At 42.5% G+C, this 15,943-nt stretch overlaps 2 protein-coding genes across 3 annotated transcripts in view; both read left to right on the forward strand.

The window, feature by feature from the left end:
- The first annotated feature begins 2,816 nt into the window (after nucleotides 1–2,816).
- On the forward strand, nucleotides 2,817–5,891 carry slc35g2b (solute carrier family 35 member G2b). 2 transcript variants are annotated; one of them, XM_034222008.1, is made up of 2 exons: nucleotides 2,817–3,000; nucleotides 4,142–5,891. In XM_034222008.1, exon 2 carries the CDS (start codon nucleotides 4,169–4,171, stop codon nucleotides 5,417–5,419), a length of 1,251 nt encoding a protein of 416 aa, XP_034077899.1. In that variant the 5' UTR covers nucleotides 2,817–3,000; nucleotides 4,142–4,168; the 3' UTR covers nucleotides 5,420–5,891. The 2 variants fall into 2 exon arrangements, with proteins under 2 accessions (XP_034077899.1, XP_034077891.1); XM_034222000.1 differs by having other exon boundaries at nucleotides 2,818–3,081.
- Nucleotides 5,892–8,264: 2,373 nt separating this feature from the next.
- Nucleotides 8,265–15,943, forward strand: part of nck1b (NCK adaptor protein 1b) — a 43,881-nt gene continuing 36,202 nt past the window's right edge. Inside the window, exon 1 of the mRNA XM_034222047.1 lies at nucleotides 8,265–8,476. The gene's annotated coding sequence lies outside the window, so the exon portion shown is untranslated. The remainder of the gene's footprint in view (nucleotides 8,477–15,943) is intronic.

Raw genomic sequence — 15,943 nt, forward strand, 5'->3', positions numbered from 1 at the left:
ACATACTGATATACACCTGAACATCAGCAGGAGAGGACTCTTTAAAGTAGAGACACTACATACTGATATACACCTGAATATCAGCAGGAGAGGACTCTTTAAAGTAGAGACGCTATATACTGATATACACCTGGACATCAGCAGGAGAGGACTCTTTAAAGTAGAGACACTACATACTGATATACACCTGAACATCAGCAGGAGAGGACTCTTTAAAGTAGAGACACTACATACTGATATACACCTGAACATCAGCAGGAGAGGACTCTTTAAAGTAGAGACACTACATACTGATATACACCTGAACATCAGCAGGAGAGGACTCTTTAAAGTAGAGACACTATATACTGATATACACCTGAACATCAGCAGGAGAGGACTCTTTAAAGTAGAGACACTACATACTGATATACACCTGAACATCAGCAGGAGAGGACTCTTTAAAGTAGAGACACTACATACTGATATACACCTGAATATCAGCAGGAGAGGACTCTTTAAAGTAGAGACGCTATATACTGATATACACCTGAACATCAGCAGGAGAGGACTCTTTAAAGTAGAGACACTACATACTGATATACACCTGAACATCAGCAGGAGAGGACTCTTTAAAGTAGAGACACTACATACTGATATACACCTGAACATCAGCAGGAGAGGACTCTTTAAAGTAGAGACACTACATACTGATATACACCTGAACATCAGCAGGAGAGGACTCTTTAAAGTAGAGACACTATATACTGATATACACCTGAACATCAGCAGGAGAGGACTCTTTAAAGTAGAGACACTACATACTGATATACACCTGAACATCAGCAGGAGAGGACTCTTTAACGTAGAGACGCTATATACTGATATACACCTGAACATCAGCAGGAGAGGACTCTTTAAAGTAGAGACACTACATACTGATATACACCTGAACATCAGCAGGAGAGGACTCTTTAAAGTAGAGACGCTACATACTGATATACACCTGAACATCAGCAGGAGAGGACTCTTTAAAGTAGAGACACTACATACTGATATACACCTGAACATCAGCAGGAGAGGACTCTTTAAAGTAGAGACACTACATACTGATATACACCTGAACATCAGCAGGAGAGGACTCTTTAAAGTAGAGACACTACATACTGATATACACCTGAACATCAGCAGGAGAGGACTCTTTAAAGTAGAGACACTACATAGGCCTACTGATATACACCTGAACATCAGCAGGAGAGGACTCTTTAAAGTAGAGACACTACATACTGATATACACCTGAACATCAGCAGGAGAGGACTCTTTAAAGTAGAGACACTACATACTGATATACACCTGAACATCAGCAGGAGAGGACTCTTTAAAGTAGAGACACTACATACTGATATACACCTGAACATCAGCAGGAGAGGACTCTTTAAAGTAGAGACATTACATACTGATATACACCTGAACATCAGCAGGAGAGGACTCTTTAAAGTAGATACACTACATACTGATATACACCTGAAGAAGAGCAGAATAGGGCCCCTTTAATAATTAGCTTCAGTCATGACACTAAAGACTCATTAGGGTTAGGGTATAGTTAAATACTACATTTATTGCCCCCTGTAATGACTAATGTGCTCTAAAGTTCATATTCCCTGATGTGTTCACTGTTAAAAGCTCAGTGCAAATGTTGACACAGGAATAATTGCAGCAACATCACAAATCACCTTCCTCTGTGCTCCGCGACAATCGAAATCACAGTCAGCACGAATTATCTCAATTAGCAGCCGAGTTTCCTGTTGCCTTGCCTGGGGGGTAAACCTGAACAATCTAATTTTAGTGCCTTCAATTTCTCCCGTCTTGAAGTGATAGATGTTCGTCTGCCTTTCATCAGCTAGCAGTCAGCTCGTCTTTAATTTGATGTTCTCCACCAGTATTCAGTACGTTTGGCTTCCTGGTTGCAATGCACTTGAAGCCGGGTTACTTTCAATATGTATTCTGTTACAAGAACTTTACCTGTAAGAAAATTTAATCTAATCTGAGTATCCCAATATAAAAGTAACGTAACCTCATTACTTTTCGATTACTTCAATATTAAATGCATTGCAAATAAATACAAGAGATAAGAAATATCAGATGTTTTGAACTTAGTGTGTTATGTAAGACAACAGATCCGTGACCTTAGAAAATAAGAAACCAAGATATTTAGGATAAAAAATGTGTCCTGTGCTCAGAGATTTTATTCATACTAACATTGAAATTCTGTTAGTAATCCCCAATTCTTTTTTTAAATGTAACTGTAATCTCTCGTCACATGTGATCCGTTACTCCCCAAGCCTGGTAATAGATCATTGTATTTAGAAAGTGATGGTCAAAGCGATCCTCCTGGAGTAAGACTTATTGCTCTTGGCTGTGTAAGTGAAATGATCTCTCACACCGGCCTAATGGCAGTCTCCTTGGAGCAAATGAGAGGATACCAGAGAGGATTTCCAATCACTTGAAGCTGCAACACCAAATAACATTAATTGCATTTGTATTTAAACGGGCAAAAGCAAATACAGAAGAGGTAAGAGCCTGAGGAACATTTTGATGCATGACTTTTACTGTAACAGAGTATTCCTACACTCTACTTCTACTTGTACTCAAGTATCTGAGTACAGAGTGAATCATACACAAATCAGATCTCCCCCTTCCCATAAATCCCATAAACATGAGACATGATTGTGATGATGAGCTGCAGACGCACTTCCCTTTCCCTTCTGAGAGATGACGAATGGGGTGGGAATCAGTCTCTGGGAGGAGGAGGAGGAGGAGGAGGAGGAGGAGGAGGAGGAGGAGGAGGAGAAACCACTGGCTGTGACAGTGACAGTTGCTTCTCCCCCCCTGCTTCAGCTTCATCACCACCACCACATCATCATCGCCCTCAGCAACAGCAGTTTCAAGCAGCAGTAGCAGCGTCGAGAACAAATAAGCATCTCCAGGAGGGAAGATGGGGAAATGGCACTTGAGCAAATGTAAGGATCAAGAACGAGGTCTTCATATATGAGACAAACCCGGGTTCATGCTTCATTAGGAACTATTCAGATATCAAAAAGGTAAGACGATGTTTCTTTCTGAGCTCAATTAATACTATGCAAACGCTTAACATGGGGGAAATAGTTGATTACGATTTTTCAAAATCTAGGTCGGAAAGACGCTCTTTGCAAGACAGAAGCTTAATTAAACTAGGTTTGAATAGTTCACGTGACCCGATCGTCCATTTATTAACCCCGTCGAATTTCATGTTTTGCAAGATTAAGATACTAAACCATCGTTACAGTATTCGCGCCAAATGCATGGTTTTTAAGGATTCTTGTCAAACAAAATGATAACATGTATTATGTTCTACCAATTCCCCTCGACTTAATATTTGTATTAACATCGTTTCTTATTAAGGTTCAAGTTGCATATTTCAAAAAAGGAGGAGCAATCGCATGAGAGAGGAGAGGAGGCATGTAAGGGTCCCCGTCTGCCCCCTTGTGGTTTCACATCATGCTGTGTGGAAAATAAATTGACAGAATGAATGTAGTAGTTTAAATAATCTTGAAACGATTTTGTTGCAGCAATGTTATTTAGTCCTAATATCTTTACCCCCTGTATTTTATTTGACAGCATTATAATCTAACCCTTAAACCAAATCCCATTGAAAGCATGCGAAATCTCTCCTTCAAACCATGGATTTACCCGTTTCCCACTCCCAGTGTTTGTTAATTTATAGTGTGCAAGTCCATTCATCTCATAGATGACCCACATTCATGTATCGTCCCCTCTGTGGTTTCCTGTTATGTAATATCATCCCCATCAGACTGCATCATCCTCACAGTGTTTGCTGCTTGGCTTGCTCACATGGGAAAGCCTATTTATAGAAGTAACACAACACAAGTGTGAGGCTTGGCAGAGTGAAAAAGGTAAGAGGGAGAGGGGTGTTACAGTGAGTGTGTGCTTTATCTGTGCGTGGGGGGGTGTGAGGGGTGGATTCTGAAAAAATAACTTGTGAATTATGCAAACACACTCAGAAAAGCTCTGTGTTGATAAGAGAATAAAATCACACCTCTGGAACATATTTGAATATTATTTCCGCACAATACAAAATTACTTTGATGTCTTTTTTCCCAGGTTACCCGCTCTGACGCGTAAGGAAACATGGATGGATCTTCATCCTCGCTGCAGTATGGATCCAAAAAGCGTGTTAAGATCCACCCCAACACGGTGACGGTCAAATACGCCACACACTTCCCCCAGCCCGGCGACGAGGGCTACGATGACGCGCCGTCTTTTGAGGAGTTTGGCGCCTTCGCGGAGGCTAACACGGGAAAGAGACTGGTGTCGGAGAGCAAAGGTAGCAGGACTTTGTTTGGCACCATGGAGACCCAGCCCAAGCAGCCAAGTGTGCAAAGAGACAAGGGGGTCGGGGGCCAGCTGGCGAGCTTCGGGGAGGCGAATGTGTTGGCCTCCAGAGTGACCTGGATGGCTCTGTTCGGGGCAGCGGTGGCTCACGGCTGCGTGGCTCTGATCACTCGTCTAGCAGCCGACCGCTCCAAAGTGCCCTCCCTGGAGCTGCTCTTCATCCGCTCCGTGATCCAATTGCTCTCCATCCTGGTGGTCTTCTACTACCACGAGGCGCCCTTTGGCCCTAAGGGCTACCGGTTGCGACTCTTCTTCTACGGGGTGTGCAATGTAATCTCAATCACCTGCGCCTACACCTCCTTCGCGATAGTACCGCCCAGTAACGGCACCATCATGTGGCGGGCCTCCACCACGGTGTTCAGCGCCATCCTGGCCTTCCTGCTGCTGGACGAGAGGCTGGGCTACACCGATGTGGTCACGGTGGTGGGCAGCGTGTTCGGCCTGTGCCTGGTCATGGTGCCCAACGTGGCGGACGAGGAGAAGTCCAGGCTGAGCTTCTGGAAGGAGGCCTTTGGCTACACAATGACAGTGGTGGCCGGCTTGACCGCTGCCCTCTCCATGATCGTCTACAGATCCATCAAGGAGCGCGTGAGCATGTGGACGGCGCTCTTTACCTTCGGCTGGACGGGCACGGTGTGGGGAGCCTCCACTATGTTCGTCATGCAGGAGCCAATCATTCCTCTGGACGGGGAGACCTGGGGCTACTTAATTGGGATCTGTATCTGCTCCACCGTGGCGTTCCTCGGAGTCTACTATGCTCTAAACAAGTTTCATCCAGCCTTAGTGAGCACGGTGCAGCACCTGGAGTTCGTGGTGGCCATGCTCCTCCAGCTCATCGTCCTGAGGATGGTGCCGACCGTGTATGACGTGATGGGAGCGCTGGTGGTCATGGTCAGTGTGTTCACTCTCACGGGGCTCAAGCTGTACCGCGTGAGCCGGGCCGTGCGGCAGGATTACCAAGAGATCCTGGACTCGCCCATCAAATGAGTCTGTTTGTTTACAATGTTGCTTGGTTGTGCAATTTAAAGAATGTCTGGATCTTCATCTGATGATTTTTGTATTGTTGTGTTGTCGGAAGGGTGCCAGTTTGTGTGTAATGTCTTAATATTTGTGTGTGAAATAAAAGACAAATGTGATATGGTGACTATGTCCCCCTGATAGTACTGCTTTAATGTCAAAGTGTCCAAAATGTGAGCAAAAACTAATTCGTTTTTGTGATTTATTTTTGCTCTGACATTTAAAAACACATTAAATCTGGTCTTGTGAGTGGCAGTATAAGATGAACATTTTAATGGTATGCACCTTCTTTAAAAAAAAACATCACCAAGGTGCCGTGTATCCCTCTGTTGTCACACTGCCACGGTTGTCACGCTGTATAAATGTCAGCCCAGAAATGATTCATACTACATACAAAGAATGAAAGAATAAAAATAAATACCACCCACGTTTCATAAAATAACTGGTATTGCTTTTCTTAGACCGGGATGGTGTCATTTCTACGAATATACTGTAATGCCATTATAGAGGAAACCGTATCACAGGGGTCGCTATAGGTTTATAGGGAGATTAAATATGATTTTCTTGTATTATCAAACTACTCCTTTACATATGATGTGGCAGCAGCTGCTTGGTATTTAACACTAGTATTTGCATCTCTGGTAGTTTACTTTCCCCCAAATCAAACTCCCAGAGGCAGGTACACTTTATTGAATTAAATCCCCTCTAACAACATGCTTTGGACAAATAAGTGGCTCACCAGCGCTGTTTCCTTTTCTCTGCGTAGAGCACCAAGCCGGGGCAATACTTCTGCGTAATTTCCCCCGAGGCAACACAGCAGTGAAGGAATGAGATGCAGAGCAGATGAAAGCAGACATGTTGTGGTTGAAAAGTGACACAGGATGGGTGCTTCACTAAAGGCCCAGCAGGTGGCATTCACACTCCTCTACTCAGTGAGTTATCAGTCATGCTATCCTGTGGTTAATGATAGTTTGCAGAGGAAAGCTATTGCATCAACCCAACACCTCAAACATTTGATTTAAACCCTAATTATTTAGCTTCATGTCAAATAATAAGAGTTTAAAGTGTTATGAATGTATGACAGTGTTGAATGTTTAACATGTTTCCAACAAATGGAAAGTAATCAGCCTAGTGGTTATAATCACACACACACACACACACACAGTTTTTTATTAAGTATAATTCAACTGAAAAACCAATACAAATAAATAAATAATCGTTTTAGTTCGATTATGTTGTTTTCATAATCGTTGCAAGCCAAAATCGTAATTGCGATTGCAGCTGGTTTGTGTGCAGGACTGATGGTTGCAGCAGCAGGTCCGCTGGTGTAGCGCGTCCACACACACACACACACACACACACACACACACACACACACACCACACACACACACACACACACACACACACACACACACACACACACACACACAAGAAGTGTTGCTGAAATCTTTGTGTGTGTGTGATGACAAACAATCTCAGTAATGCCACAGTCAATACATCTCGAGTACTCTACAAGCTCAATTAATTTATGACCAAAAGTTGAACAACCACAATCGTTAACACATAATAATGCTGAAAAACCCTTTCTCTGTCATGTACATTTTTTCAAAGACTATGGTAAACAGTTTAAAGTTTATTTTCCAAACTAAACAAAGGTGAATCAACAGATAACATGGGTTTAGTGTCTATTATTCGTGCTGTATCACAGTCTTGTTTTGAGATGGGATTGTGGGTGCAGACATCTGAACACAGAGGGGAGGCGCATCTGTTTGAGCAGGAAACAGATTGCATCCTGCAGAGAGCTGCACACCTTCCAAATGACTCTGCAATGCTCCTCACCGCAGACATGTTTATGAGAAGCATCGCTCCCCAGCAGGGGCATTAATGGTATCTGATAATGAGTTATTGTTATTAAGTGTGTGTGTGTGTGTGTGTGTGTGTGTGTGTGTGTGTGTGTGTGTGTGTGTGTCTGGATTTGTGTGTCACAGTGGTGAAATACATTTTTGGATTAGAGTTAGCAGCAAGTATTAGCATTAAAATATACTTCAAGTACCAAAAGTACTCAGTAGAATGGATGATTGGATCATGATTAGTGATGCATTAATGTTTTCAAAACTGATATGATGTAAACGGGGCGGACTTTATTCTTAATACTTTATATATAGCTGGCAAATTTAATCCATAATCCACATGATCCTTTATTCATAATAATTTCTTATTATAAATCTGCAAAGTAACTATAGCTGCCAGATAAATGTAAAAGTATAATATTATCCTCTGAGAAGAAGCAGAAATCGGTAATAGGTAAGTAATTGTAAGTGCAGTACTTTAGTATTTGTTGTACTACTTTCTTTCTTTGTTTTTCCACTTGTGCTGCACAGTGCATCTTGTATATATTCTTTATATAATGCCATACTCAAAGAACAGATAACATTTGGCCTGCTACTAGCAACATTTAGGCTATAATACATTAGAGAAACAGGGTGCAATTATGTTTTTGCAACGAGTTTATTGTCAACTTATTTTTCTTTATCAGTAAATGTACAAGAGAGATAAGCCCCACTAAGTGCTTTAATACATTAATCATACATATGTAAAAATAAGCTATATCCGTGTCATCATACACAAGTTTCTTTTATAGTTGTTATTTCTGTTGACTTTTTAGCCCTTAATGCGAAAAACATGATGGATGCTTACAGGAACGCGAAACATCAGCAGCTGCAGTGGGATTGACTGACAGTGCTACGGTCCAATCAGCGCAGAGCCTATTCTCCTGCAGCCAATCGGATGCGAGTGGGTGGAACCTTGGAATCTGAACAGCTTGTGAGGAGGCTGCTGCCGCTAAGCTAGCCTAGCTCTGCTTCTGAGCAATGACATGCTTTGATATAGAAATGCTATTCCAACGGGGCACAGCGTCTCATCTGCTAGGCTAGCTTGTTGGAGTGGAAACGGCTACTTCTGACGATTCTGGATATCGTTTCTAGACATTGAATATTCCCTCTACAGGAGATAAAGAAGAATCCAGGTAAGACTCGGTGTGAATATCAGCCCGAAGCTATCTTTTCTCATTAGCTACATGCTAGCTCCTGCTATCCTTGAATTCACGTTATAAGTCACGTAGGCTAACAGCTATGTGCTAACCCAGACAAAACCAGTCTGTCGCCCTGCCAACATGGCCAACATACTGCTAACCAGCTGGCTATAGCGGTCAGTTTGTCTGTAACCGAGATTTTTGGGGCATTTCGAAGCGATTTTGTGAATTTTCTTAGCTATTTTAAGGTTGTAACGTCAAGCCTAAATTATGAGATAAAAACCTCAGATGAAACTGCTGCAAAACCTCAGATTCTGGCCACACAGTGCTCCACGTAAAAGCTTTTATTGCTGAGATTGGAAATGGAGAGGACGCCTCTGTGGTAGCCACAGTGCAAATAGCATCTTCTAATTTACTGCATTCACTATCGTTTTCCCTTGTATGTTTAATGTCATGTTGTGTTTAAGTTGTTGTGCAGGGATTGGACACAGCTTGGTCATAACTTATCAATCCTTGTTTAAAAGCTGTGATTTTATTCACATACATGGTTACTGTCACCTTTTGCTTGCCTAGTCATTTCGCTTTTCTTTGATGCATTGGTGTTTTAGACCAGAGGTTGAAGAAATACTCAGAAGTAGAAGTACAACAGGCTATGAATACTCTGTTACAAGTAAAAGTCCTGCATTCAAAACAGTACTCAAGTAAAAGTATTGGCATCAATATACTTAAAGTACTCATTATGCAGATTGGTCCATTTCAGAATATTATATTACGTGTTTTGATCATAATTATTGATGCATTAATGTGCTTATTAAAGGTGGAGAAAACCATTGCTTTCATTATCCATTTCCCTATTTAACATCCAATCTATTTTGTAATACTTTAGACTGTACAGTTGTCTTCAGATATCCTTTTTTGTTTGGCCCCAAATAAATCCTGATCACAATGATATAAGGCACAGAATATAAGCTAGACACTTTGGGGAAGCTTGGACCAGACACTGATAGGGTTTTTTAATTTAACCATGTATACAGTCTATGGTTTTTACTACATAAATGACACCTTTTCTAGAGCCAGGGGATCCTCAGCTGAGATGCAGTAATAATGCCCAATTTCCCAGAATTGTATTTGTTGCGTTTCGACTACAGTTATGCTAAACATCAATATTAGGCTTTTGTGGTTTACATTTGAGTGTCAACGGGGTCCAGTTACATAATCATAACCCTATTCAGGAAGTGAGAGACACTAAACAAGTAAACTAAGGGGGGGCGCGATTTGAAAATCACTTCACCAAGGTAACAATTTCAAGTCCTATTTTAAAGACAGAAACTAACAACTGCGTAGGAAAATGTCTGATGACTTTCTTGTAGCGAGGAAGACCGTGAATACGCAGGAAAATGCACGGAGTAAGTGAAACCATTTCTGTTTTGTGGCAACATTTGAGATAATTGCTCTCCTCACATTGTGTCTACCTTACATTATCAAAGCCAGACTAAATGTCATGCATCACCAGCACAATGGCCGATAAGACTGTGTAATTGTTGGCTAGCTCTTGTTGCTTTTGTTTGTGTGGCATGATCCAACACTTATACAACAGAATAATCAGCTGGTTCATATTGCCTGGGTGTTGTACCTCACGGAGGATCATTTGGAGATATGTGGTTAGTTAGATGTTTATGATTCAAGGGGCGAGCATGTGTGTCTTTCCAAGCGCCGTAGGGGGTTTTTGCAGCTGCTGATAGTATAGTTTCTGTAATTATTGTCGCACTGACAGACCTCTTCACAGCCTCTCATTAAGGTTTCAGGGAGGTGAGGGGGGGGAGAGACATTTGGTCTGTGTGTTCTCAGTGGGAGTCAGAGCGCCAAAGATGGTGGAGACCTGCCTCACAGCGTGATTTACCCCAAAGCTGATATTATATTCTCTCGAGGCCAATTTGCAAGACGTGAAAATGGCTATTAGGAGACCTATGAAGAACATGCCAAGTCATGAGCTCACTTTCAAGATCCTGGACTGAAGCATTAACTATTCATGTTAATATTGCAGTCATGTGGTCCACTTTACTTCATCTGCGTTCTATATATAGCGCCTGTTAACTCGGATACCCTCTAACAACGTCCTTGTATGAATGTTATGACGGTTTCATCTCGTGGATATGAACTGATGAGCTCTTTTTCCTGCCTCTTTCTATAAGCTGCCAGTGGCCTCAAGCAGCGAAGTCTGTCCTCACAGCCGAGGGGAAAACACCAACTGTGCATTTTGGTGATGGCCAAAAATGTAATGTGGCTGAAAATGTCCCCGGTCTAATGACGAACCCAGGGACCTCATGTACTAAGTGGCTTTCTATTGAAGTTGAGTAACGCAGGCAGGGGTTTATTTTCCTCCGTAATTGCGTCTCTTCTCTCTTGCTATCGGCCTAATCTCAGTCATTGCATACAAACACTTTATTTCACTTCCTCTTTTTCTTTCATAATTTCGTATTAACCGATCTGTTTTCCTGTGTCTGTCATGTTTAAACAGTCGGTGAGAAACAACACTTCTACATGTTATCCAGTGTCACCTGCTGAAAAACAAACTCATCCTTTTGTTTGTAACATTTGAAGAAGGATCTTTATCAGGTACATCTAGGATTAAAAAGCTCTGCTCAGCAATAAGTGGAAGCAAAGTCATGAAGCAGTCGGGGATTGCGTTAGTTGTGAGGACATCTCCCTCCACTTCTGTAAATCTAGTATATTTGCGGTTGTAATATTTGCTTTCATTTCTCATGTGGAGTGAGGGATTTGACTTCCTCATGTCAGAGAGAAGTGTGCAGTTTCAGTGGTGATCTTCTTCATTAGTCCACTATGTTTCGGGGGTTTTCTATCAGTGTTTTTTAGTGTTAAGATGAGGATGTGTGCACTCACAACTGCAGACAGAAATTCTTGTGTATTGATGTTGTAAGAAATACAAATGTTTCCATGATGAGTTTACTTTGAAGCACATCCGCATTTTTGTTATGATCAAATGAAGCTCTTACTACCCTTTTTTTATGTGAATTTGTCAAACCACAAATAGCTGTAGCCTACCTGTCTACTTTATTTAAGGACTGTAAAGGCCGCTACACACCAACCTGAGACCAAAGAACGCGTACCGAAGGCGTCCCGACTTCTACGTCCGCTACGTCGCCTGAGGAGGCGTGAAAATGTGCCGTAAAGCAACGACGGTGCGGGACACGCCAACCTGAGTAGGGCGCCGCGAATGCCCGACTGCCTCTGACTAGTGTTAATTTCGTCAGCTATTTTTTTGCGACTTTTTTTAGTCATCAGATTATATAGAACATTTCAGTCAAACTAGTCTAGCCAAAACCAATAATTTGTCATTTTAGTCAAACGTATTTCACAATAAGTTTATATCTTGTCCTTATTTGATGAAAACCACAGGTTGAATGATTAAGAAGCTTTGCAGAGAGTATCTGCTCAGGTTTGTGGTGTTTTCTGTGTTTTGGCCACATTGCTTCCCTTCTGATAAAACAATGCATTCGCTTTTTTTCTCCGCCTCATTGTAGCGACAATGGGCCCAAATATCACATCGTTTCTTTCTCCCAAGCAGTGGTGGCTTTAGACTTTTTCGTTGTCAGTCATTTTGACGGACAGGATTGTAACATTTCTGTCATAATCCATTATTATCCGTCGAGTGCACAATTTATCTTTCACTCGCGCTGACGGGGGGGTATTCGGTTAACGCGAGTGCGACCACTGCTCCCAAGCCCTGTTGCCATTTTATTTTCTGTTAAATAAAGTTAGTTAGACCATGAGTTAGACCACGAGTTAGACCACGAGTTAGACCCGAGTCTTCCTGTCAGTTCAGTGTGCCGCTGCCCGGTGTAATTCAAATGTACCGCCGCGCGCACCGCAGACACACAGCGGCTGCCCTGCCGCAGCACCGGAAATGGAACTGCTGGGAGAAAAACTGACTATCAGAAATGTAACGTTATCTTTGATAATATTTCGTCTCCTCATTTTTCGTCAACGAAAGTAAAGAGAGATTTTAACAGCGTTTTTATTTAGAAAACTACATTTTCGTCTCGTCACTTTTCGTCAACGATATTGCATGATGATTTCGTTAGTTATTGTTTACTGCCGTCGGTGTCGTCTCGTCATCGTCTCATTTTCGTCATGGAAAAAAAGGTCGTTGACATATCATAGTTTTAGTCAACGAAATGAACACTACCTCTGACGGCCTCCGACTCCCAAAATGGGGTAGGTGTGTCAGGGCCTTTAATCCACGGTCCATCATTAACATTGGACGTCCCTTTTCAATAGCTCTTTTATAAGATGTTGTTAGAATGAAATCCTCTTAATAGCTATGATTTGTCGAATTCATTGGTCTGCATATTATAATTATACTCTTTTCTTCGTGAGATGCTAAACTCGATTTCTGTGATGAGCGTGGGGTGGGCCCTGTTTAGCAGAAGCATTTTTAAAGCTACAATTATCTTAATATCATTTTAAATGCATTAATATTATGCCCCCACTTAAAGGTGGGGTAGGTAATTCACTTCAGAAACACTTGTTATATTCCATGGAATGCTCTTAACATCCCGATAGCAAGGAATACATTAAATGCTTTGACAATAAATATATACAAATATTTCATCTCTGGAAGCCGTGGCGCTGTAAAAAGCACGACCAATCATTTGAGCCGGCCCGGCTAAAGTAACTGGATGGCCTACCTGCCTGTCAGCCTTCTGTCTGTGCACACACTTATCTCGTGCCCTCATTGGTCATGTGCGCGTTCGTGTGTGTTGGAGGAGGGGCTCTGTAAGGAAGTCTGAAGGAAAGCTGCGTACTTCCTAGCACACTCGAGCTGGTTTCTCCACTCTTACCTACCCCTACCTTTAACAGGCTTGTCCAGTGACGAGTCCAATAAAGTGTAGTCAAACAAATAAAGAGAAACACATCTTCAAGCACTGTTAACAAATAAAGAGAAAGGCAGCATTACTTTGTTACACTGCAGTTTTAGCCAAGTATTTCTCCAGTAATTAGGTTGCTTTAAAACAAGTTCACTGCCTTTTTATTTAATAAAGGATATTTTGACTTCTTGTGGAACAGTTCAGACTGCAGGACAGCTGATGCCTCGCAACAAATCAGGCTCCTAAAACTGACAACAAACCAATGTCGCAGAAATGTGTCATAGTTCTAAAATTAGACCTGGGCAACGAATTCAATTGGGCAAAATTGGGCTTAATCCCTACACTGTCTGCCTCGTTAAAGATTTGATCTATTTGCCCTTATGGAACACGGTTCTGGATTTTAAAAGCAATATTTGATTGATTTTTGAAGCCACTAATAACGCGTTTCCACTACAGCGCGGAGCCCCGTTTAAGAGGGCTGTGACGTCAGCGGCCCGTTTTTGGTTGCGTTTCCACTTGGCCTAGTACCGGCTAGCGGGTCCTAATTCACAGTTTTTCTGGCCCCATAAAATCGGGGTTCTAGGGCCAGGAACAACCAGGCTGTGACGTCACTCTCGACTGCTGATTGGTCAGAGAGAATCGTCGCAATATATGCGACGCGTTGCATATAAATATATAGCGAAGCTTGCAGCATTTTTATAAACAGCATTTTTGTTAACAGAGGATCAACAAAAATGGCAAAGAAAAGCACGCCGTGGTCCGCCGAGGAAGTTACGACGTTCCTACACTTTATTGCAGATGACAAGATCCAGCGGGAGCTCGACGGGACAACTCCCAATATGAAAGTATTTCAGGAGGTCTCTACACTGATGTGCGGAAGCGGTTACTCGAGGACTGTCTTGCAGTGTAGGGAAAAACTGAAAAAGATGAAGAGTGAGTATCGAGTAGTGAAGGACAACAACAAGCCGATCGCTCCGCCTACACTGCGTTACTATAGATACTACCCCAGTTCCTAAACTGTAATGGAGACGCGCCATAAGTGAGCCAGTCCTAACGAAGTGAGCCAGTCCTGACGAAGTGAGCCAGTCCTAACGAAGTGAGCCAGTCCTAACGAAGTGAGCCAGTCCTAACGAGGTGAGCCAGTCCTAACGAGGTGAGCCAGTCCTAACGAGGTGAGCCAGTCCTAACGAAGTGAGCCAGTCCTAACGAAGTGAGCCAGTCCTAACGAAGTGAGCCAGTCCTAACGAAGTGAGCCAGTCCTAACGAAGTGAGCCAGTCCTAACGAAGTGAGGCAGTCCTAACGAAGTGAGGCAGTCCTAACGAAGTGAGGCAGTCCTAACGAAGTGAGGCAGTCCTAACGAAGTGAGGCAGTCCTAACGAAGTGAGGCAGTCCTAACGAAGTGAGCCAGTCCTAACGAAGTGAGCCAGTCCTAACGAAGTGAGCCAGTCCTAACGAAGTGAGGCAGTCCTAACGAAGTGAGGCAGTCCTAACGAGCGAGGCAGTCCTAACGAAGTGAGCCAGTCCTAACAAGCGAGGCCGTGTAGTGGAAACGCGCCATTAGTGTACTTTAAAAAAAAAAAATTGTGATTACTGAGTCTTTTAACTTATTTTTTTTACGTTTTTGCATTATGAACAATATGATCATCCTGGTAAATATTGGTTTTGTCATTGTTTAGCATCCCCGTCGTTCTTTGGGAGGGGTACATACATGCATGTTGTCGTTTTCTAACCGTCCAAATGGTGTCTTTAAAGGGATAGTGGAAATGGAACCTCAAATAGTTTCGTTTTAACTTATATACAAGCATAATTACGTACCAAAACAATCACACCTGATTAAAAAATATATAATAATTGCCTTACGCATGTTAGAAGCACTTTATTGCAGCTTCCCCGAAGTTTTTTAGAAACGAAATGTTCGACTCAGCCAAACCGGAAGTGACGAAAACTTAGGAAGACGATACGATAACAAACCATGGCGTCTATGCAGAATGAACGTGGAAGGGCAAATATACCAGACAAAGAAGAAGGATTGTACGAGGTATCCAGTGATGATAGCGAGTCAGAAACATCCTCTCGGCTTTCCTACGAAAATGTCGTTTTAGGAACTGAATCTGAATCCGGTTCAGTAAGCGACGATGGTGACAATATTGAGCCAGACGATGGACCATTACGTCCTTATTTGTTCGAGCCCGAGCCCGAGGTGATGGTTCACGGCATGGGCAATGGCGAGGACGACCAGGACCAGGCGCCAGATGATGCACCCCTACGCACAAATAATCTTGACTGGTAGGTCCCTAAGCATAGCTCACGCATCTTAAGATCACCTGTAGCCTTTACAAATATTAATCATTGTTAACCAGTTAAGCCCGAAGGTCCCCCCAGTGGACCCCTCCCACCGTTTTTTTCTCTCTCACATGTCTCAGGGCTTCTTAACATTTATGAAACTATTAATGTTTCATACCCTTTTAAAGGTAAGAAACTCCGCTAACTGACAATAAGAACAATTGTTAGCTAGAAAAAACACAAGAGTAATACCAAGCCTTTGAATTAGCATTGAGCGAAACAATGCTA

This window comes from Gymnodraco acuticeps, unplaced genomic scaffold, assembly GCF_902827175.1.
Source record: "Gymnodraco acuticeps unplaced genomic scaffold, fGymAcu1.1, whole genome shotgun sequence".
NCBI lineage: Eukaryota > Metazoa > Chordata > Actinopteri > Perciformes > Bathydraconidae > Gymnodraco > Gymnodraco acuticeps.

What these genes read in the sequence shown, in the direction of transcription:
- slc35g2b (XM_034222008.1), top strand. Translation starts at nt 4,169, where the DNA reads ATGGATGGATCTTCATCCTCGCTGCAGTATGGATCCAAAAAGCGTGTT.